The sequence below is a fragment of the Lithobates pipiens genome, unplaced genomic scaffold (genome assembly GCF_037356315.1).
Source record: "Lithobates pipiens isolate NorthernLeopardFrog02 unplaced genomic scaffold, aLitPip1_a1.2 Scaffold_19, whole genome shotgun sequence".
NCBI lineage: Eukaryota > Metazoa > Chordata > Amphibia > Anura > Ranidae > Lithobates > Lithobates pipiens.
Window position 1 is genome coordinate 105,126,978 of NW_027507764.1, and position 23,718 is coordinate 105,150,695.

Sequence of the window (23,718 nt, forward strand, 5' to 3'; positions counted from 1 at the left end):
GACCAGAACCGCATGTGCGGGTTTGTGGGACAGGAGGAAGGCAAGCTGGGAGCGGGACTGTCAGTGCTGTTTGGACTGGAGGGGACTGAGGGGACCACCTTGTGTCCAGAGAGAATGTCACTGTGACTCAGGATGGGACGTGTCAGTGATCTGTGCTGCTTTCACACTGCTGTGAGTAACACTGTGAGAGTCCATTTCATGGGCGTGTGTTGCCCATTCAAATTTCCTGTCCCTGAGCCACTTACTTACTATATTGAGAGTACAATAAGAAATATGCTTTTTTACTTAATATCTACCTTAAATCACATTGCCAATTGCATATGGTACTTATTTGTAGCCTATATACTGAAATTTGCACTTACAACTGTAACTTTTGGAAATGCCAGTAAAAGCTTTTGGGTGTCTGGTTGGTTGGCAACACTGCCTCTGACCCCCACCCCACAACTGCAGTCTTCCAGAGCTGCGGGCGTTATAACAGAAGGGTTTTTTTTCTGTATTTAAACGCTGAGCCTAAAATATTTTTTTAAATATTATAATGTGCATGGACACATTACTTCGATACATACATTACATTACGATAACTTCGAGCTGCTTGTACAGGCAAAGTGCTAAACTCTTGTAGAAGAAGCGTTTTTTTTAAGCCAGTGTGCATGGATGCTAAAACCCCCCAAAAAACTATTGCAGTCTTGACAAGGACTGGCAAGCTGCAATACATTACATTTTAATCCTAGGTTTAGATGCAATTTAATAATTCTGAACTGTTTATTGAATAAAGCCCCTTCTATACAATTCATGCATATTCTAATACATTAAATTATTTTTAAAAATACGAATAAAGGTAAAAATTATTAAAAACATTTAAAGGATGAAATGAACAAAACCTTCCTAGCATTAAAAGAAGGAAAAATAAGCAATTACATGCTTTCAAGCTTGATTTGTAAATGCTTTTTTTATTTTATTTAAGTCTCAATCATCCAAGCCCCCCCTCCCAAGCCTGATCCTGCCCACTCAGCCATTAGAATATGTAATGCATTAGAATATGAAATCCTTTGCTGCCTGTAAGGATTTTGTCTTATTGCAGAAGCTCCTGTAATGCTTCAAGTTGAGTTACTAAGTGCAATGAGTGCTCTGAATCAACAGCTCTGGAGTTCAGCAGGGAAAGTTGTGATTTTCATGGACTGACTCTGTTTAGCAGGTCATAATTTGTAGTTCCAAAGGTGCTGGGGTAGCTCTAGAGGATTTGTTTTGGAAAAAAAACAACACTTTTTGTTTTTTTTAAATCAATTTTTTATTTTTCTATTTCATTCTACTTTTTTCACGCTGTGGACAATAAGAACGTTTTTTACTTTGATGTGCGAATCGGTAGGAAGAATCAAGTGCATGTCAGTATAATGAAATGTTATTTATAAGGAAGTCTGGACCACATGCTGCTGGATCTTAATGTATTGCAATGACCACCCAGGAATCTTCGTAACCTGAATTACTCTATACGATGAAGACCGTATTCTCTGTGTTGCTTTTAACTTCTCCTCTCCTGCTCATCGTGAGTATCTGGATTATGTAAATCTCTTGTGAATGTTTCCTAAAATAAATTGTTCACATATTGTTAATACCTGATGTTTTCACCGACAGTATAGTCATTCGAAGATTTAATTTGCTAGTGAATGTTATCTTGTTTTCTACTTTGTAAATTTGACTGACTACTTTTTACTTGGAGATAATGTAAGTAGGACAAGTACTTTTGGTGCAATGACTGTATTGTTACTTTAATGTGAGAGATCTTGAAACACAGAGGTGCAAACTTTTAGAAAAAAACATGTAGGATAAATGTGTATCCCAAACACTTGACATGTGCATTTCTACATACATACACATACACATACACACATGCACGCACATTCCCCCAATTATAGTAATGATTATTGCATAATATATTGGTACATCATCAATGAATAATCATAATCATATTCTGTCAAATATGAAATGCACCAACATGTTATGCAAATCTATGTATATCAGAAAGAGTCAATGAATATTTTATGCAACATTTTGGATATTTGTGTCTGTCTATCTATCTATCTATCTATCTATCTATCTATCTATCTATCTATCTATCTATCTATCTATCTATCGCTGTCTCATTTTTTCTTATCTTTTTTTTATTAATTGGTATTGTTATTATGATTACAACTATGTAAATGTTTGTAAGCAAGCTATACAACATTATTTCTATATACAAAAAGACATTCGAAATGAGACCAACCTTTAGTTTATTGAATTAAGTCCGAAGTGTTTACTTTTGATTGTATCTATTCAAACCTACATAGAGAGGGCGCTGTTGCACTTCCATGAATGAAATCCTCACTACTCAAGAATGTTTCTCTCTTATCATTGTACCAACTTTACTATTAACTCCAAGAAGTTCCAATATTTCTATCCTATCTATCTATCTATCTATCTATCTATCTATCTATCTATCTATCTATCATTATTATTATTATTATTATTATTATTATTCACAATTTATATAGCGCCAACAGTTTACGCAGCGCTTTACAATGTGTTGGGGGGACAACACAATTACAGTACAATACAAAAGGTACAGGAGGGCCCTGCTCGTAGAGCTTACATTCTAAAGGGAGGGGGTGGTGGTACAAAAGGTAATAGCTGCAGAGAATGATATAGAGAGATAGAGAGATAGAGAGATAGAGAGATAGAGAGATAGAGAGATAGATAGATAGATAGATAGATAGATAGATAGAGATACAAGCATACCCCACTTTTAAGTGCACAATGGGGTTTATTTACTAAAGCTGGAAAGTGCAAAATCAAGCTCACTTCTGCATAGAAACCAATGAGCTTCTAACCCCAGCTTGTTCAATTAAGCTTTTGTAATAAAACCCGCTAGCTCATTGGTTTCTATACAGAAGTGAGCCTCATTTTGTACTTTCCAGCTTTAGTAAATAAACCCCATTGTGTACTTAAAAGTGGGGTATGCATATATATATATATATATATATATATATATATATATATATATATATATATGTATGTAGGTAGGTAGATAGATTTTTTTTTTCAGAAATTATCTGTCAATCTTGTGTTACATTATGCTATATATCAATATAGTAGATTTGACAATATGTTTAATAGCCTTTATATAGTAATTAATTGACATATATAACAATATTAAAAAGTAAAAAAAAAAAAAAAAATACTCCAAAAATATGAAAATGAGTTAGATGCTTAGCAAAGTTTGGAAAGTAATGGTGAATAAATTATTGGAAGAAACGATTATTGAAAACACACTCATTTATATATGGAACAGATTTGAGATCTGGGCTGACAAATATATATGAAAATTGCTGAAAACCACTAAACATTAAAAAAATAAATGAATAAAATGGTAGTACCTTGATGTGGCCTCACAATACAGGATTGTATTGTGAGGCCACATCCTTTTTAATACATTTTTTTAGTGGTCTTGAACGTTTTTCATATATATTTGCTCTTAATAGAAATATTGAAGCTGATATTGTTACCCATTATTTGCACTTTTATTAGCCCACCTCTGTTCTATCTATCTATCTATCTATCTATATATCTATATCTATACATAGCTATATAAATATATATATATATATATATATATATATATATATATATATATATATGGAATGGAATAATGTATGTCAGTTTTCGTCGTGACTTTATGCCTGTTGGTGGTCACATAACTGGGTCTGAAGTTCAGAAAAATGAAATCTTTTGGTCAGTTTTGAAAAACGTAATCCCACACCTTTATCAGCAGTGCATGTGTCTTCATCAATGAAATATATATAGATTTTCATTCCAAAGCTTGTTAGTACATTTAGGGGGAGATTTACTAAACGGATGTACACAGAATCTGGTGCAGCTGTGCATAGTAACCAATCAGCTTCTAACTTCAACATGTTCAAGTAAGCTTTGACAATCTGTGCACAGCTGCACCAGATTTCACACGCTCCCGTTTTAGTAAATAACCCCCAAAGTGTCAATGTCTGCCAAACACAGCAGGCAGAAATATTTTTTCCTTGCCACTGTGCAGGCAATTCTAACGCTGAAGAGTGTACACCTCCATCTGCTCCCTATTTTAACAATTTTGAGTGAGATTGATGGGTCTTTGACAATAAAACCTGATATTACTGGTTACTATGCACAACTGCACCAGTTATAGTAAATCTTCCCCTTTGTGTGCATATTTGACACATAATTTGTTGTGCGCTTTTATAGACTATTGGTAACACTGAGATCTCTTATATTTTGCATTTGTTCTGCCTTAAATAAGTAATCAGCAATGCAAACTCAGTGGTTTTAACTCGTTATATTGGTTAATATAAAGGATGCCTGGAGCTGACAACTATTGACATGTTCCCTGTGCCTGGGAACAGCAAGTAATTATTCAAAATAGAAGTGCCCATAGAGAGTTTATTATTACACACTATCCTCTGTCTAGACACAGAAAGGCATAATGGAAACAATCCTTTTATTAATTGCTACGTAATTAGTCCAAGTGTTATTTTCTTAGAACCAGGAATGACACCTCCTATAATGCAGGGATTAGGAGGCAGTGATACCTGCACTCTGGAGCTGGGGGAGGGCATAAATTCCAAGCAGTATATTCGGATGTTGTGGATGTATTATAATTTACCGATACTAATAGAAACCCTGCTTATTGGATAATCAGAAACCACTAAGAAAGCATATTTCCACTTTATACAAACCTGGACTAGTAACTTTTTGGCATTCCATTAGAGTCCTGTAAAAAAGCTGAGTATCTCCATCATCCTACTGGTTTGGTTGAAGGTGGATTCTTTATAAAGTTCAGAAACTCGCACAAAACAACATACAGGACTCTTTTGTTGCTTGGACTCTTTTACGGAGCAGAGAATAAAAGTGATTACTGAAAACTGATTGGTGGTGTTTACCAAGAGGAACAATACTTGCTTGGTGGTACCTTTTCATCCGGTACAGTACTTATGTCAGTGATGGTTTTTTTCTGAGGACAAATTATCTTTAAATGGCAACTTAAATTTAAACAAAACCCCCCTCGCAGCCTCCTAATGCCTGGGTTGAATGAAAAGAAAACTGTCAGCTCTGGTCTGAGTAGCTGTACTAAACATCTAAAGTTAGTACATTGATCTCCCCCGCTGAGCTATTATGTTCTGACAGGGGGACCCCACCAGAACACTCTTGGCTGAGAGCTCTGATTGGGAGTCGGTCAGCTGTTGGTTTTCCAGAATGCTCATCCGACAGACCGACATACACACCGTCCGAATGTCGGCCCTTTTTCTTTTAACCGTCCGATGTCTCCCAACATTCGGCACGTGTGTTCCGGGATTAACCTAATCTAGAACCCAACCCCCCCCCTTTTTTTTTTCCACCACACACACATCTAGGTGCTAACTTACCTCTTCTAAATAGTGGCAGTGTGCTCCAATGTTATCAAGGTGCTGCCTTCACCTACAGCCTTTTGTCCAAAATCAGCCCTTCCATCTCTGCAGTCCATTTGCAAATACACAGCTTTCAAATTCACCATCAAAATCTAAACTATTATACTGACAACAGCATTTTGAAAGTGAGTATCTGTTAGTGTGAAGGCACTGTGTTACCCAACTCCTTGTTGTCCGTAATCTGTCTGTAATCTAGGGATCCTGGAATGCACCTACTGGCGGTGCTAGAACTCATTGTTACCTCTCACATTCAAAAAGCCTGAGGCAAAAATTGCTACCAACCAAATTCAAACTGGAAGTTTAAGGTATTTGTAAAGGTATAATAAAAAAAAAAAAATAATTAAACATATTCTAATTCCCTGCTCTCTGCAATGGTATTGCACAGAGCTATCCCTTACCTCCTCCTCTGGGTTCCTCAACCGGTGCTATCCACTAGTTCTCTTCTCGGGTGCCCCCATAGTAAGCTGTGTGCTATAGGGACACTTGTGCAGGTGTGCTCTCAAGCCTGGCTGTGTGCGTCCATAGACGCACACAGTGTGGCTCAGCCATGTCCCTTGCGCCCTCCTCACAGAATTTGATTGACAGCAGCAAGAGCTAATGGCTCCCGCTGCTGCCTCTGTGTCCTGTGAGCTGTGAGAAGTGGGAGGTAGATAAGCCCAGAGCTGGATTAAAAGAGGAGCCATGTAAGTGTTGGGGGGGGGGGGGGGACTGATATTGGAAGGTTTTTACCCTTAATGCAGAGAATGCATTAAAAAAAAATAACTTGGGGAGTAGGGAGAGGGGAAGTTATACTATGCGGGATCCAGATATAGAATGTATGTATTGTCAGGGCTCTTATTGTGCAGAGCATTTTACATTAAAGGATTCACATTAACCACTTCAACTCCAGAAGATTTACCCTCTTCATAACCAGGCCATTTTTTGCAATATGGCACTGCGTTATTTTAACTGACAATTGCGCAGTCACGCAACGCTGTACCCAAATACAATTAATGTTGTTTTTTTTCATACCAATACAACTTTCTTTTGGTGGTATTTGATCACCTTTGCGCTAGAAAACAAAACAAGACTGACAATTTAGAAAAAATATATATATTTTTTACTTTCTGCTATAAAACATACCCAATAAAAAATGTAAAGAATCTAACTTCTTCATCAATTAAGGGCAATAAATATTCTACTACATAATTTTGGTAAAAAAATAAAAAAATCCCAATAATATTGATTGGTTTGCGCAAAAGTTATAGTGTCTACAAACGATGGGATATTTTTATGGAATTTTTATTTATTTTACATTTTTTACTAGTAACGGTGGCAATCGGCGACTTATATCGGGACTGCGATATTGCGGCAGACAAGTTGGGACACTAACTGACACTTTTTGGGGACCAGTGACACTGATAAAGTGATCAGTGCTAAAAATATGCACTGTATCTGTACTAATGACTCTGGCAGGGAAGGGATTAACATCAGGGGTGATCAAAGGGTTAAATGTGTGCATAAGGCCCCTTTTCACACTTGTGCGACTTTTCCTGTGACTTTGGACTACATCATCGCATGACAAGTCATACCCCATGATTCCCAATGATAACCATTCATAACTGTGCATCTGGACTCAATAAGTGAACATTTGGCGCCTGCTATGTTTTATGAATAATTTAGAAATGTTAATTGTGCCTAAGCAGTACCCTAAAAATGTACCTAAAAATAGCAGTGTACTGCCTGGTATGTGAATGTGCCTAGGCACTGCTGTTTTACAAGTTTTGAGATTTGTTGATGACACTACTGTTCTACTCACTGTTCTCCTTGCTAGAGGCTTTGACATGAGGACGCAAATCCCTGTCTCTACTGTGCTTGCCACCTCCATACAGATACACAGTGCAAAACAAGGTATGATAAGTCAGTAGCGGGGAAAGGATCAACTGCAGAGAGAACACAGGTGATACTAGTGACTAGTGCTTTTACGGTGCCTTGAAAAAGTATTCACACCCTTTGTAATTTTACACATTTTATGTCACAACCAAAAACATAAATGTATTTTATTGGGATTTTATGTGTTAGACCAACACAAAGTGGCACATAATTGTGACATGGAAGGAAAATTATAAATGGTTTTCAACATTTTTTACAAATAATTATCTGAAAAGTGTGGCGTGCATTTGTATTCAGCCCACTTTACTCTGAAATCCCTAACTAAAATCTTTGGAACCAATTGCCTTCAGAAGTCACCAAATTAGTAAATAGAGTCCACCTATGTGTAATTTAATCTCGGTAGGGTTAGAGAACCTTAGTGAACAAACTGCATCATGAATGCCAAGGAATTCACCAAACAGGTCAGGGATAAAGTTGTGGAGAAGTTTAAAGCAGAATTAGGTTATAAAAAAAAATATCCCAAGCTTTGAACATCTCATGGAGCACTGTTCAGTCCACCATTGGAAAATGGAAAGAGTATGGCACAACTGGAAGCCTACCAAGACATGGCTGTCCACCTAAACTGACAGGCCGAGAGTATTAATCAGAGAGGCAGCCAAAAGGTCCATGGTAACTCTGGAGGAGCTGCAGAGAGCCACAGCTCAGGTGGGAGAATCTGTCCACAGGACAACTATTAGTCGTGCACTCCACAAATCTGGCCTTTATAGAAGAGTGGCAAGAAGAAAGCCATTGCTGAAAGAAAACCATAAGAAGTCCAGTTTGAAGTTTGCGAGAAGCCACGTAGGGGAAACAGCAAACATGTGAAAGAAGGTGCTCTGGTCAGATGAGACCAAAATTGAACTTTTTGGCCTAAAAGCAAAACGCTATGTGTGGCAGAAAACTAACACTGCACATCACCCTGAACACACCATCCCCACCGTGAAACATGGTGGTGGCAGCATCATGTTTTGGGGATGCTTTTCTTCAGAAGGGACAGGGAAGCTGGTCAAAGTTGATAGGAAGATTGATGGATCCAAATGCAGGGCAATCTCAGAAGAAAACCTCTTATGCCGCGTACACACGACAGGACTTAAGTCTGACAGAGTTCTGACAGAATTCTGACGGACTTTCCGAATGAACGGACTTGGCCACACACAATCACACCAAAGTCCGACGGATTCGAACGTGATGACGTATGACTGGACTAGAATAAGGAAGTTCATAGCCAGTAGCCAATAGCTGCCCTAGCGTCGGTTTTAGTCCGTCAGACTAGCACACACACGAGCGGATTTCTGGGTCCGGCAGAGTTCTGGCGGAAAAAATTGAAGCATGTTCCATTTCTAAAGTCTGTCAGACTTTTGCGAATCAAAAGTCCGTTGCAGCCCACACACGATCGAATAGTCTGCCGGAATCATTCCGTCAGACTTTTGATGTTGAAAAGTCTGGTCGTGTGTACGGGGCTTTAGAGTCTGCAAAAGACTTGAGACTGGGGCAGAGGTTCACCTTCCAGCAGGACAACGACCCCAAACATACAGCAAGAGCTACAATGGAATGGTTTAGCTCAAAGCATATTTACGGTATGTGTTAGAATGGCCCAGTCCACATCTAAATACAATTGAGAATCTGTGGCAAGACTTGAAAATTGCTGTTCACAGATGCTCTCTGTCCAATCTGACAGAACTTGAGCTATTTTGCAAAGAATGGGCAAAAATTGCACTCTCTAGATGTGCAAAGCTGGTAGAGACATCCCCAAAAAGACTTGCAGCTGTAATTGCAGCGAAAGGTGGTTCTACAAAGTATTGACTTAGGGGGTCTGAATATAAATGTACACCACACTTTTCAGATATTTATTTGTAAAAAATTTTGGAAACCATTTATTATTTTCCTTCCACTTCACAATTATGTGCCACTTTGTGTTGGTGTATTATATAAAAGCCCAATAAAATACATTTACGTTTTTGGTTGTAACATGACATAATGTGGAAAATTTCAGGGGGTATGAATACTTTGTTAAGGCACTGTACATCAGACTTTGTATGGCACAGCTTCCAGAATTTAGCTCCTCTTTAAAGTAAACTAAGTGGACTTTCTAACTTGTACAACCCTTTACTGCATAGTAATGGTAGTTTATTGAATGCTTTCACTTGTTGCCAGGGATTTTTAAGGTGGCTGTGTAGTTTATTTCTAGCTTTGAGGGAAAAGTTATTTTATTGTTGTACAAACCATCATTAAAGGGTAACTACACTTTTGTGGGGAAAAAAAAATGGAAGAAATAATGGAGCGTGTACAATTGCAACACAAGTCATTGTAATTGAATGTTAAAATGACCTTTCCTTTCCAATCTGCAACCGCTGTAATTTTCTGAAAATGCAATATGACTACCTGGAGGTGTTCTGTATACAGAATGTGTACAGATCACCCCCCAGAAACATTTTCCTGCTTGTTTGATTGTCTCTCTGATTTTCCCAGAAGTCTGCACTAAGATACAAGTCAGATTTCAGGCATCCCCTGCAACAAAAATGTCATTTTTGGTGGCATACTCCCAATAGAAAATCACATCTAAAGGGATGCAGGCCCAGCAGTTTTCATCATTAGTGTCCTGCAGGTGCTGTAGCTGGTTGATAATTATGAAACCACTCCCATTAGACTCACTTTCCCACATGGGCACAGACAAACACACAGGGATTTCTGTAGACTAACAAAAGGCAGGAATCTGCAACAAAGTTTGTTATAATCCTTGCAATGTACAAAGATTCCCCAGAGGGGAATGTTTTTTTCTTGGTCAGCAAAAGTGAAATTACGCTTTAGGCTGGGTTCACACTACAGCGATGCGGGAACGCCGCAAATCCGTGGCGGGTTCCCACATTGCATGCCTCCCGGCGGCAGTTCACACTGCCCTATGTGAACTGCTGGGAGTGTCAGTGAAACGTTAATGACACCCCCAGATCAGTTCGCATATCGCAGTGCGATGTGTAAACACCCATGCGATCCGATTCTGCTGCGGACCAAAAAAAGGGTCCTGTGCGAGTTTGGGGCGGGTGCGATGTGAATTCAGCCATACTATCTGTATGGCTGAACTCGCATCGCACAGAGATCGGATGTGATTTGCACTGCAGTGCAGTGCGAATCACATCCGGGTCTCCTAGCAGCAGCAGTGTGAACCCAGCCTCAAGGAAATTCCCACCTATATGTTCTTTAGAGCTGTGAAATGAACACAAAACCTGCATAATGATGACAGTCTCTTGCCAAAAAAAAAGCTAATATTTTATTATATTTTTAACTTTGTGGTTGTTGTTTATTTAATGGATATCATTTGTGTGGGCCATTTACACAGCAGAATACACACTGATTACCAGAATTTTGCTCTTTTTACAGATCTGTTTGCTTTGTACATTCATAGTTGCAGGTTTGTATTCAGATTTGGACTGCTGAATATGTATACTTTTATCAGTTGAAACGATACCTGTGTGAAGGTATAAGATATTGATTTGAAATAAACACCAGTCAAAACTGAATGTGCAAGCAGTGGATAAAACCTACATATCTAGGTCCAAGTATGTTTCAATAAAAAATAGCTTTAGTGTACCAAGTCACATCACTACTAAAAGAGGAACTGTAGTCTTGTCACATAATTTGTAATAAAAACATCTTTGCCATTCTGAAGCTTCCCTTCATACACTTTCCATATTATTTTATATATACTGTGATCCTGTACCTGCCAAATATGCTGCAGAAATCTCCATCCACTGCAACTGGCTGCAACCATTTTAACTGTGGGCAGCTGAAGCTGTTGCCTGTTCCCTTCCTGGATTTACACAGCCACACAGAGGCACATCTCCAGCTCTGCATTTCTCATTGGCCCTCTTATGGCTCATCCCCCTTCCCTTAATGACAAACTCTCACAAGAGTGAGAGAGAGAGCTGTACATAATGTCATAAGCTTAGGCTTTTTACCAGACAAGAGATAGGAAGTGGACTGTATAAGGTATTTACTGGCAGAATTTTTTTTTTTTTTACTATCTAAAGTTAAAACAACAAGGGCAGAAGATTTAATAGATGAAAAAATTACTAAAGTTCGACTTTAAATCAGACCTCAGTAATTCTACAGGTCTGCATGAATAAATAATGGCATACAAATGGCATACAAACAGAATCTTTGGTTTCCATTGAAGAGCAGTCCTTGGGCTGTAGTTCAGTGACTTTGTCTAGGCTGTGATGATGTCATCAGTCTGCTGCAAGCAGGGGGAAGCATTACCTCAGTGTCTTCTCCCCAGTGATTCGGCTGTACATGCTAAGTTTGTAGAAAGTTACAAGGTGAGAGGTCATCTGTGTAATGCCCTGTACACACGATCAGTTCTTGTTGTTGGAAAATCCGATTGTGTGTAGGCTCCATCAGACTTTTTCCATCTGAATTTCCGACACACAAAGTTTGAGAGCAGGATCTAAAATTTTCCGACAACAAAATCCAATCGTTTAAATTCCGTGTGTAGACAATCCCGACAGACAAAGTGCCACGCATGCTCAGAATAAATTAAGAGACAAAAGCTATTGGCTACTGCCCTCTTTATAGTCCCGTCGTATGTGTTGTACGTCACCGTGTTCTGAACGATTGGACTTTCCGACAACTTTGTGCAACTGTGTGTATGCAAGACAAGTTTGGCCCAAAAGCCGTCGGAAAAAACCCGACAGATTTTTTCGTCAGAATGTCCGACCATGTGTACAGGGCATTAGACATTTTTGAACACAGCCAAGTGCAAAGATTTGCAAGACTGTGCCATCTCAGTGCCAGCATCACAATCCAGAAAGTGAATAAATAATACTTGTACAAAGATGGTACCATCCTTCTGGAGAGGAAAGGAGATACAAGCTTTGATGGAGGAAGCACCATAAGGTTCACATTTACTGTGTTCCTACATCTCACCAAAAAACCTTTGCAGTAATGATTTTCTGCAAGTTAGTGATGCTCCTCCACCCCCAGTGGGGCAGTACTGGGACCCAGCAACAGGGCACTCAGGCAGTTAGGGATAAATTGTGGAAGGCAGGAAGTGGTATCACATGTCAATTATGCCAGATTAAATGGGACTTAATAGGAATTGGGGGATGGGAACGCAGCATTTGCCATATTGTACAGGTATGTACAGCATATTTGCCATCAGGGCACAGTTGGATCTGAGTGTGCGCTCCTCCAGCGATTTGAGTTTTAAGCTCCCCATGACCGTTCTTTATCCACCACTGCCTGCCATGTTCTTCTCCTCTTCTTTCAGATCCACTGTATTCTTGTTGCACTTGCTGGAGTTTCATCATCCCAGCACCCAGCTAATTTTATAGCATTTTACAGAGTGTACAATTAAAGCTCATCTTCGAGGAAAGGAAAAATACTCTTTTGCAGTGAGGCTGGCCTCTAACTATAAAGGCTAAAAGCTAATTTATACAGTAGCTAAGGGGCTTCAAAAAGCAGTTTCAGCTACCCGATCCTTTGCAACAACAGCTGGCACTCTCCTCTACTCCCCTATGCTATGGCAGTGGACTGTCCCCTGCCGTCCTCACGTCAAATGCGGGGTTATGGGCTCTGCACTAGACTTGATGAGGTCAGAGGATCTGAACCCTCTGGGGCATAGGGGAGAAGAGACTGGTCTAACAGCATGAAATCAGAGGATCTGGTAAGTAAAATGTTTTTTTTAGGGGGCATTGTTCTTTTTTCTGGAGTTCAACTTTCAACAAAAAATTCAAAAGGAAGTAAACCCTGATGAGTTTACTTCCTTTTTCATTCCCTGCAAAGGCAAAGCATAATGGACAACTATGCATCGCATAGTAGCTCATTATGTGTCACTTACCTGACACAGGAGCCAGCGAAGTCACCGCTGTCCCCTGTAGTCCGGCGCATCCATCTTCTCGGTGGGGTCTCGCAGCTCCGCCGCTGTCATTCGGCTAAGCCGCGATGACGTCACTCCTGCGCATGCGCACGGGAGCCGAGACGCGCGGCATTGCGCGGCATCTTCGTTATCGAGGATGCCACGCTCAGTGCGCATGCGCGCCGCTGTCTACACCGTCTTCGGGCAAATATCTGCTAAACCGTATAGGTTTGGGAGATATTTCTTGGACCTACAGGTAAGCCTTAATCTAGGCTTACCTGTAGGTCAAAGTGGTTTGTAAGGGTTTACAACCACTTTAAGTGTCAGCCTTTAAAGTTCTTTCTTCCTCTATCTTCTATCTTTATAGAGATATTGTAGTCTCAATAACAAATTGGCTAGCAGAAAAAAAACAAGGAGAAGAAGAGATTAATAAAGTCTCCTTTACCAAACAAATGTGGGACTTGTGTGGACAAGTTCAGTTCTGCTTTAAAGGTAGAGCGTTACTTTACCTAACTTGTAGTGAGTGCATATTTATTTTAAAGCTTATCTATGGTCCAAATGTAAAATCCACATTTCAATTATTTTTAGCTTACTTCTAAAATCTGAACCATACTCAATGCCATTCTAATTGATATAAATGTACACCAACATCATTAAACCAGAAACACCAGATAATTAGCTTAAAGGGGTTGTAAAGGTACATGTTTTTTCACCTTAATGCATTCACTGCATTAAGGTGAAAATACATCCTACGAATAGCGGCTCCCCCAGCCCCCCCCCCCCCGTTTACTTACCCGAGCCCTCAAAAGTCCTGCCTCTTGAACACGCTGGCTTCTCGAACGGGCTTCTTGGCTCATTCATTGGATGACTGATAGCAGCGCAGCCATTGGCTCCTGTTGCTGTCAATCAAATCAATGACGCGGTGAGCCAGGGGGCGGGGCAGAGTAATACAGTCGATGGCTATAGCCACCAACTGTATCACTGTATCACAAGAGCGCGCCCGCAAGCTAACCCCCTTGGGAGAGCGCTTCCCAGAATGGGGGTTAGCTGATGCGGGGAGGAGCCGAGACAGCCCCCGAGGTACCTCAGAAGACAAGGATTGGGACCACAGTGGAGGTTAGTATGACATGCTTGTTATTTTTTATTTTTAAAAAAGGGAACCTTTACAACCCCTTTAAATATATAGGTTCCACCAGCCCATAGGACACAGTATGTTCCCAATGGGGTGTCCGGGCTGACAGGAACCGCACATGCAATTCTACAAGTATAATGCAATGAACCACACAGTATTGAATTGTTCTCCGAATACTCATCTATAATATCTAGAATACATTGTAACATCTGTACAACCCGAGCATGTTAAACCAGAGTTCCCACTGACTCGCACCTGGTCACATCCTTGTTTATTTTGTGTTGATAAGACAATAACATTTATTGAACTTTAAAATTGGAACCATTTTGAAGTTTGTAAACTTCCTTGAATTCTGCAACACATATTTATTATGCAGTACGAGCTGACATTGCTGTGTTTCACAGAGCCTGCCTTCTGAACTATAGAGCTGCTAGGGGAAGGAGTTTTACGAGGCAAAGTCAGTACAGGAATCACTGCTTGCAGACAACAAGGTACCATGGGATATGTAGTCCTTAAGAATTGAAAGCAAACAGCAGAGGAGAAGCTGCAAAGCATGCAGGGAATCCAGGAAGTTGTGAAAAGAGATGGCCAGCAGACAGGCAGCATTCACAACATGAAATTAGATTTTTTTTAAATGTTTCCCACCCAGCCAATGTACATAAACGACCGTGTGGGAGCTTCACCGTTCTGAGTGGACGCACCCGTATGTCCCTCAGAATGGGTGCCCACAGAGCCGCAAGACCATGCAGCAGTGCGATCCTGTGATGGCTGCGATCTTCTGACCGAGTCAAACACTGATTGGGATATGGGCACTGCGATTGGCCCTCCCGATCATGTTTTTTGACAATATTATGCTATGTCGGATTCTTATTTTTATGGTTTCATATACAATGCCGTGTCCCTATCTCCTACTGGATAACAACGCATTATCGCTAAATTGACGCTGCGGTGTGAGCCGAATTTGCTGACTATCTATACCTGTTGGGTTGATTTCCAGCCATAAGCCTACACGACTTGGGGGGGCATATGCCTAGCTAAGTCCAAGTTCTCCGGTAAGCCTCCCCCAGTCTCACGGTGGTGGTGTTCTATGTATGAAGAATTCACCTTGAAAGTTTTCCTTGAAGCCTTTTCTGATTTTCTTCTTTGCAATTTGACACTGGTTTTTGGACTTTGTAGGACTCATTTAATATTTGCACCTTCTATCAAAGAGGTTGCGAATGATTATATTGTAACAAATAGCTTTTTTTCACGCATATTTTCCATCACATATATTTATTTTTTTGTTTAAATGTATGATTTCACATTTTTTGTGCTCATGCAGTAGCCTGTGATATGTAGTTATTTAGATGGTTTCAGATATTTGCGGTTAGACACTAAACTCACTCATTCCCCCCTCCTATCACAGACACCTGTCGTCAGCACACTCATGCACTCCTTCCTGAGCTATAGTCTGCTTGCTGATTTGAGAGACAGATAAAGAAACCGAAAGGAGCAAACTGCAAAGAAACTGAAACTTTGCAAAGGTTTAAAGTATATGCCTTGCTGAATTGCTTTGTATCCAAAAAGTTCAAAAGGTTGACTGTTTAAAGATTAATACAATGTATAATGGAAATATACCGCCTGTTCGCTTGTCACGCAATATATTGAAATTATAGCTACACTGTGAAAACTGTATGTTGATACACATTTTCAGACGCAAGTCCGCAGGTGCCACTGCTCTGGCCAGAGTGGAATAAATCCTGGTATCTCTTAAAAGAATCTGTGTCCGACAATGTCATTTACTGATATTTCACCTTCTACATCACTATGAACATCTGTGCTAGTGCACACAACATCTGTCACAGTGTACGTGTCCCGTCAACATTTGTACCAGTGCACAAAAGCATCTGCAATAGTGCAACAGTGCTCCACTGCAACATCTGTCAGGGTCCGTCAGTGGAGGATCAACATCCGTCATAGTGTACATGTGCACAAAAACATCTGTCAGTGCACCAGTGTCTCACCAATAAATAAATAAAACGTTTAAAGAACCCGTCCCCCAGGGCTTGCGTGCAAAGGCGAACGCACATGTTGGTCCCGTACGCATACATAAACTGCGATCACACCACACATGAGAGGTATCGCAACAAACATCAGAGTGAGATAAATAATTCTAGCACCAGACCTCCTGTTTAACTCTAAATTGATAACCAATAAAGGCTTATAAAGCGTTAACTATGGAGATTTTTAAATACTGACGTTGGGCGTTTCACAAGCATGCGCAATTTTAAAGCATGACATGTTTGGTATCTATTTACCTGGCGCAACATCATATTTTAAATTTAACCAAAAATGTGGGTGCTATATTGTCTTTGAGTGCATTGAAATTCATTAAAGTGGAGGGCCATCCTAAAATAAAAAATGGCATTAAAATTCTTAAAACATTTTTAAAACAAAATGAAAAAAAAAGTTTTTTTTAACTTACCTGAAACCGCTGTTGCTAGGCAGTCTTCCTAATCTGCCTCTTCCTATTCCATCATGCTTCCTCCTCTCCGGTGACGTGTGTGTCCCAGAAAACAACGGGGCCATTCACAAAGCGTTGCGCGACTCGTGCATGCGCAGTATGAAACGGGCAGTGAAGCTGCAAGGCTCCACTGCCTGTTTCCCTTTGTTAAGATGGAGACGCTGGCAGTCGATCCGATGGACGGATTGGCCTCGGGCGGCCGACATCGCGGGCTCGCTGGACTGGTAAGTGTCCTTATTAAAAGTCAGCAGCTACAGTATTTGTAGCTACTGACTTTAAAAAAAAATAAAAAAATAGCGGCCGGAACACCCCTTTAAAAAGAAATAATGGGTTAGTGTGTAAAATTGCTTTAGAAAAACTGCTGCACAAATACCGTGTGACATAAAAAAATGTAAAACCTACCATTTAATGGTCTAGAGCCTCTGCTACAAAAATATATAATGTTTGGGGGTTCTTAGTAATTTTCTAGCAAAAATACAGATTTTTACTTGTAAACAAAACGCATCAGGAGAAGGCTTGGTCTTAAAGTGGATAATGCCTGAAGGTACTCCTTTGGATGTTGGGTCTCTCTATGTGTCAAGGGTGTAAAAAAAAAGTCTCACGTGTGTGGTATCACCATACTCAGAATTACATTTTTTTGAAAAAAAAAAACATTACATTTCTTAATTTTCCAAAGAATTATGGGGAAAAAAATTTAACTTAAAAAAACTTGCCATGCCTCTTCCTAATTACCTTGGGCTGTCTACTTTCCAAAAAGGGGTATTTTGGGGTTATTTGTACTGTCCTGACATGTTAGGGCCTCAAGAAATGAGATGGCCAACAGTATCAGGTGTGATCAATTTTCAATGATTGGCACCATAACTTGTAGACTCTATAACTTTCACACAGAACAAATAATATACACTGATTTGGGTTATATTTACCAAAAAAAAGTAGCAGTATAAATTTTGGTCAAAATTTATGAGGAAAAATTACTTATTTGCTAAATTTTATAACAGAAACTAAGAAAAATGTGGTGTTGTTGTTTTTTTTTTTTTAAAACAATTTTGGTATTTTTTCATTTGTAGCACAAAAAATAAAAAGAACAGTGGTGACTAAATAACACCAAAAGAAAGCTCTATTTGTTTGAAAAAAATAATAAAAATGTCATATGTGTTGTATTTCATGCATGAGTAATTATAATTTTAAAGCACAACAGCACTGACAGCTTAAAATTGGCCTAGGAGGGAAGGGGGTGAAATGCCCTGTATTGAGTTGGGTAAGTAATCTTTTTTTAAATTGTCAAAACTTACTATTGTTTGTATTGCTACTGCAATGCTGATATTATAAAATCTTATATTGGCAGATCACCAATTCTTGAGACTGCAAAAGTGCAAGGCAGGTATTCTCAGCGCCTTCCATTTTTGACTACTTGCTGTTTGTCAGAAAGGGAGAGCAGGAATTTGTGCACCAAGCACTCCATAGACACAAGGCTGCAGCCCTCTTCAGAACTCCGAGACCAATAGTGCTAGTCTGTAGAATAAGGTTAGTAAGGTTTATGGTTTGCAACTAGTTCAAAATGAATACATTTTCCAACTACTGCTACTAAAAATAAATATTTTATCCAAAAGATAGAAATGGCAGTCCTTTAAACAGTTGAAGTGAAAACTATAAAGAAAACCAAGGTATTTAAAAATAAGTATTGATAGTATTACTAAAATTAAGGACTGTAAGGTGCTCTAAAGATACACATTTCAATTGCTTTCCATAAATTACTGGTCTGTAAGTGTCCACAGACCGGTAACTGATGTACCTATTATTGGTAGTCAGTGACCATAAAAAGATCTCTGGAAACTGAAGGGAAAAAGTATATGGAGGTCCTAATCAGTGTGATGATTGGTTCAAATTACACAACATTAAGAGCAGAAGATGCACAAAAGAAAGGCAGTTGAATAATGATGAATGATAACATGGATTTCTATGCACAAAATGGAGCTTCTACCATTCACCAACTAGTAAGTTCAAATCGATGATGGCTACAGCTAAAGAAATTAACAGAGACCTTAATGTTTTTTATTCAAAATAAAGAAATGCACCACCTGCACATGAGAACTACAACCATGCTTTGCAGTTTCATCCTGCCCTATCTCTACATCACGACTATGTTCTTGAAAAATAATAGAAATGTAAATGGTGGGGACCAGGCATCTGACACAGCTGATGTGAAGATAACAATAACACACATAGTCCCAGTGCAATAGAAGAACTTGTATTGAATTAATGCAAAGTCAGTTCACAATAAAGCCAGTGGTAAGGCAGCCCAGCTGGGAACACTCACAGTTCCAGCAGTATGTAGTTAGCAGTATTCAGCTGAACAGAGAGCATCTGTTGAGAGGGGCAGAATGCGGCCTGGCAGTCCAGAGAAGTTGGGAGCCCTACAATTTCCCTCCTCTGTCCCTTCTGTCCCTACTAGGTCGCAGTACCTGTCCTTACTCTATCAACTCATAAAAATGCGTGCGAGCCCGAGACCCATGGTCTTAAAAATCTGCCTTACCAAAGATGGCCGCCAGAGTCACAAGGGGCAGCAGCATCGCTTCCCCAGTGATCCAGGGAACCATGTTCCTCTTGAATCCAACTGCAGTGCCGCTGCCAAAGAGCGCTACCTGCAGTAGAGAAAGTAGACTGCACCTGCCTACAAGGTAGCCATTCACTAGTACATTTTTGAACAAAACATTCATACAAAAATTCTCATAAGTACCTTACCTTTTGATAACTTGACAAATGTCATTCAGAAAGGATTGCCTTTGACATTTATATGAAAACCATAGTTAGAAATGTATTTGTTTGGGAAAATTTTTCCCATCTTGCTCCTCAAAATTTCTCATCACTGATGTTGAAAACAAACATGTATTTGACCTTACCAATAATTAGAAAATTGAACAAATGTTTCTAAAATTAAAAATTCCTAAATACATTTTACTATATGGCCAGTCTAAAGTGATTACGAAATAAAAAAATGTATTTAAGAAAGTAACAAACATGTCATACCTACTAGACATGTGCAGAGTAAAATATTTCGTTTCGGAATTTCGTTTTCGTCCGAAAACTTAATTTATTTAGTTACTCCCGAAATTCGTTTTTATTTTTTTCATTTTTCGTTCAAAAATTGCATTCGTCCGAAAATCCACATGAATTACGGTCGAATCTGTCTTGGAAGGCTTATGGTGTCTGTCGAATGTATAAAGAAGATTCGACGGAGCTAACTATATAGCATACTTTAGAACCCTATTAAAGTCTATGGGACTCCAACGTTCAAAATCTAAAGTGCTAATTTTAAAGGCTAATTTGCAAGTTACTGTCCTAAAAAGTGTTTGGGGACCCGGGTCCTGCCCCAGGGGACATGTATCAATGCAAAAAAAAGTTTTAAAAACGGCCGTTTTTTCGGGAGCAGTGATTTTAATAATGATTAAAGTGAAACAATAAAAGTGTAATATTCCTTTAAATTTCGTAGGGGGGGGGGGGGGTTGTCTATAGTATGCCTGTGAAGGGGCACATGTTTCCCGTGCTTAGAACTGTCCCTGCACAAAGTGTCATTTATGCAGGAAAAAAAGTCCTTTAAAATCACTCGCAGCTATAATGAATTGTCGGCTCCGTAATACAGAGAACACTCATTGAAAGTCATTGATAAAAAAAAAAAAAATAAATAAATAAAAAAGCGTGGGGGTCCCCCAAATTGAATTACCAGGCCCTTCAGGTCTGGTATGGATATTAAGGGGAACCCCGCGTCAAATTTAAAAAAAAATTGACGTGGGGTTCCCCCTAAAAATCCATACCAGACCCTTTATCCGAGCACGCAACCTGGCAGGCCGCAGGAAAAGAGGGGGGGACGAGAGAGCGGCCCCCCCTCCCTCCTGAACCGTACCAGGCCACATGCCCTCAACATTGGGAGGATGCTTTGGGGGTCTGTGACCCCTCAAAGCACCTTGTCCCCATGTTGATGAGGACAAGGGCCTCATCCCCACAACCCTGGCCGGTGGTTGTGGAGGTCTGCGGGCGGGGGGCTTATCAGAATCTGGAAGCCCCCTTTAACAAGGGGATCCCCAGACAAAAGTACCCCTACCATTTCACAAAGAAAGTGTAAAAAATGGTTAAATAAAACAAACACACTTTTGAAAAATTCCTTTATTAAAAATAAAAAAATAAAAAAAAGATTCCAGCGGCGGTAATCCACTCTTGCTATCCAGCGAAGGACGGTCATCTCTCCAGCGATGTCTCATCTCATCCAGCGCAGCGCAGCATCCTTCTTCTGTCTCCGTGGAGGAGACACTGCAGGCATTCCGGCGGCTGACGTTTCTTATATACGGAGGGCGGGGCCACCCGTCACCTGACCCCGCCCCCCTCTGACGCAAGGGGAAACCCGGGGTTCCCCGTGACGTATGGGTGAGCCCGCCCCCCTCTGATGTAACGGAAACCTGCCTGTGTTACATCAGAGGGGTGCGGGGTCACCCATACGTCACAGGGAACCCCGGGTTTCCCCTTGCGTCAGAGGGGGGCGGGGTCAGGTGACGGGTGGCCCCGCCCTCCGTATATAAGAAACGTCAGCCGCCGGAATGCCTGTAGTGTCTCCTCCACGGAGACAGAAGAAGGATGCTGCGCTGCGCTGGATGAGATGAGACATCGCTGGAGAGATGACCGTCCGTCGCTGGATAGCAAGAGTGGATTACCGCCGCTGGAATCTTTTTTTTATTTTTTTATTTTTAATAAAGGAATTTTTCAAAAGTGTGTTTGTTTTATTTAACCATTTTTTACACTTTCTTTGTGAAATGGTAGGGGTACTTTTGTACCCCCTTACCATTTCAAACAGGGGGGGGGCGGGATCTGGGGGTCCCCTTGTTAAAGGGGGCTTCCAGATTCTGATAAGCCCCCCACCGCAGACCTCGACAACCACCGTCCAGGGTTGTGGGGATGAGGCCCTTGTCCTCATCAACATGGGGACAAGGTGCTTTGAGGGGTCACAGACCCCCAAAGCATCCTCCCAATGTTGAGGGCATGTGGCCTGGTACGGTTCAGGAGGGAGGGGGGGCCGCTCTCTCGTCCCCCCCCTCTTTTCCTGCGGCCTGCCAGGTTGCGTGCTCGGATAAAGGGTCTGGTATGGATTTTTAGGGGGAACCCCACGTCAATTTTTTTTTTAATTTGATGCGGGGTTCCCCTTAATATCCATACCAGACCTGAAGGGTCTGGTTATGGATATTTAGGGGGAACCCCACGTCAAAATTTTTTCTTAAATTTGAGGCAGGGTTCCCCTTAATATCCATACCAGACCTGAAGGGCCTGGTAATTCAATTTGGGGGACCCCCACGCTTTTTTATTTATTTTTTTATTTATTTATTTTTTTATCAATGACTTTCAATGAGTGTTCTCTGTATTACGGGAGCCGACAATTCATAATAGCTGCGAGTGATTTTAAAGGAGTTTTTTTCCTGCATAAATGACACTTTGTGCAGGGACAGTTCTAAGCACGGGAAACATGCACCCCTTCACAGGCATACTATAGACAACCCCCCCCCTACGAAATTTAAAGGAATATTACACTTTTATTGTTTCACTTTAATCATTATTAAAATCACTGCTCCCGAAAAAACGGCCGTTTTTAAAACTTTTTTTTGCATTGATACATGTCCCCTGGGGCAGGACCCGGGTCCCCAAACACTTTTTAGGACAGTAACTTGCAGAATCTTTTCTCTCTGTCAAATCTTTTTTCTCTGTCGAATATTTTCTCTATATAATCTTGGACTAATAGAGGTAAGGTTAGGCACATTCGACCACAGGTTCTATAGACACAGATTGTTGTCAGAGTCATGTCGAATCTCCTATTCTATATCGAACTGTTGTAACAATGAAAACGAAAATAAAGCATTTATTTATGTCGGATCTTTCGTTTTTCGGATTTTGTGCTTTCGTTATCGTTTGTCAAAACGAAAACGAAAATAGCTGAAATTCGGACGAAAATGCATTCGGACGAAAACGAATGCACATGTCTAATACCTACCTGCTCTGTCCAGAGCAGCCCAGATCTTCATCTTCTTGTGTCCCCCGCCAGCGCTCTGGGCCTCTTCCTCTTTGCCGACTGCCCCCAGAGCAAGCCGCTTGCTGTGGGGGTACTCATGCGTGCTCGCCCCCGAGCCCGCTCTCTATGTACATAAGACACAGAGAGTGCAGTCCTGCCCCCCCCCCCCCTGCTCCCGCCTCACTGACTGGGATTAACAGCAGTGGCACCAAATGGCTTCTGCTGCTGCATCTCAGCCAATCGGGGGGAGAGACCTGGGAGAGCTTCGGGTCTTGTGCACATTGTTGGATTGAGATCAGGCTTAGGTAAGTATTAGGTGGGGCTGAGGAGGGAGCTGCACACTGAGGGCCAGTTCACACTGGTCTGACAAGTGCTCCTACTTTGAGAGCACAAGTCGCATGACATGTCAAAATCAATGGTTCCCTATGAGAGTCATCTTAACTGGTCCGACTTTTGAAAAAGTTCCTGCACTACTTTAGTCCGGCTTGGGTCAGATTTCCACCCATTGAATTTAACTGAAGTCACATCCAAGTCGGATCAGCATCTTAACTGATCCGACTTGTGACGTGCGACTTGTGCTCAGAGGAATGCTAGCAATGCAAAATGTATTAAAAAAGAGGGTAATATCTGCGCTTGGTAAAAAAAACAGCATGCAGCAGCTGAACACTATAACCCAGATATAAGGTATAAATAAATGTGTAGAAAGCAAAATGCTATGCAAAATGTATTGAAAAAATAAAAGTCGTGGGGGTCCCCTTCCAAGACCATACCATACACTTCGGTCTG

General features: G+C 40.6%; 1 protein-coding gene across 1 annotated transcript in view; it reads left to right on the plus strand.

Moving 5' to 3' along the window:
• The first annotated feature begins 1,044 nt into the window (after positions 1 to 1,044).
• The window catches only part of VIPR2 (vasoactive intestinal peptide receptor 2), a 169,258-nt gene continuing 146,584 nt past the window's right edge, over positions 1,045 to 23,718 (plus strand). The window contains exon 1 of the mRNA XM_077491134.1: positions 1,045 to 1,543. Coding sequence (XP_077347260.1) covers positions 1,493 to 1,543 — 51 coding nt within the window. The 5' untranslated portion in view covers positions 1,045 to 1,492. The remainder of the gene's footprint in view (positions 1,544 to 23,718) is intronic.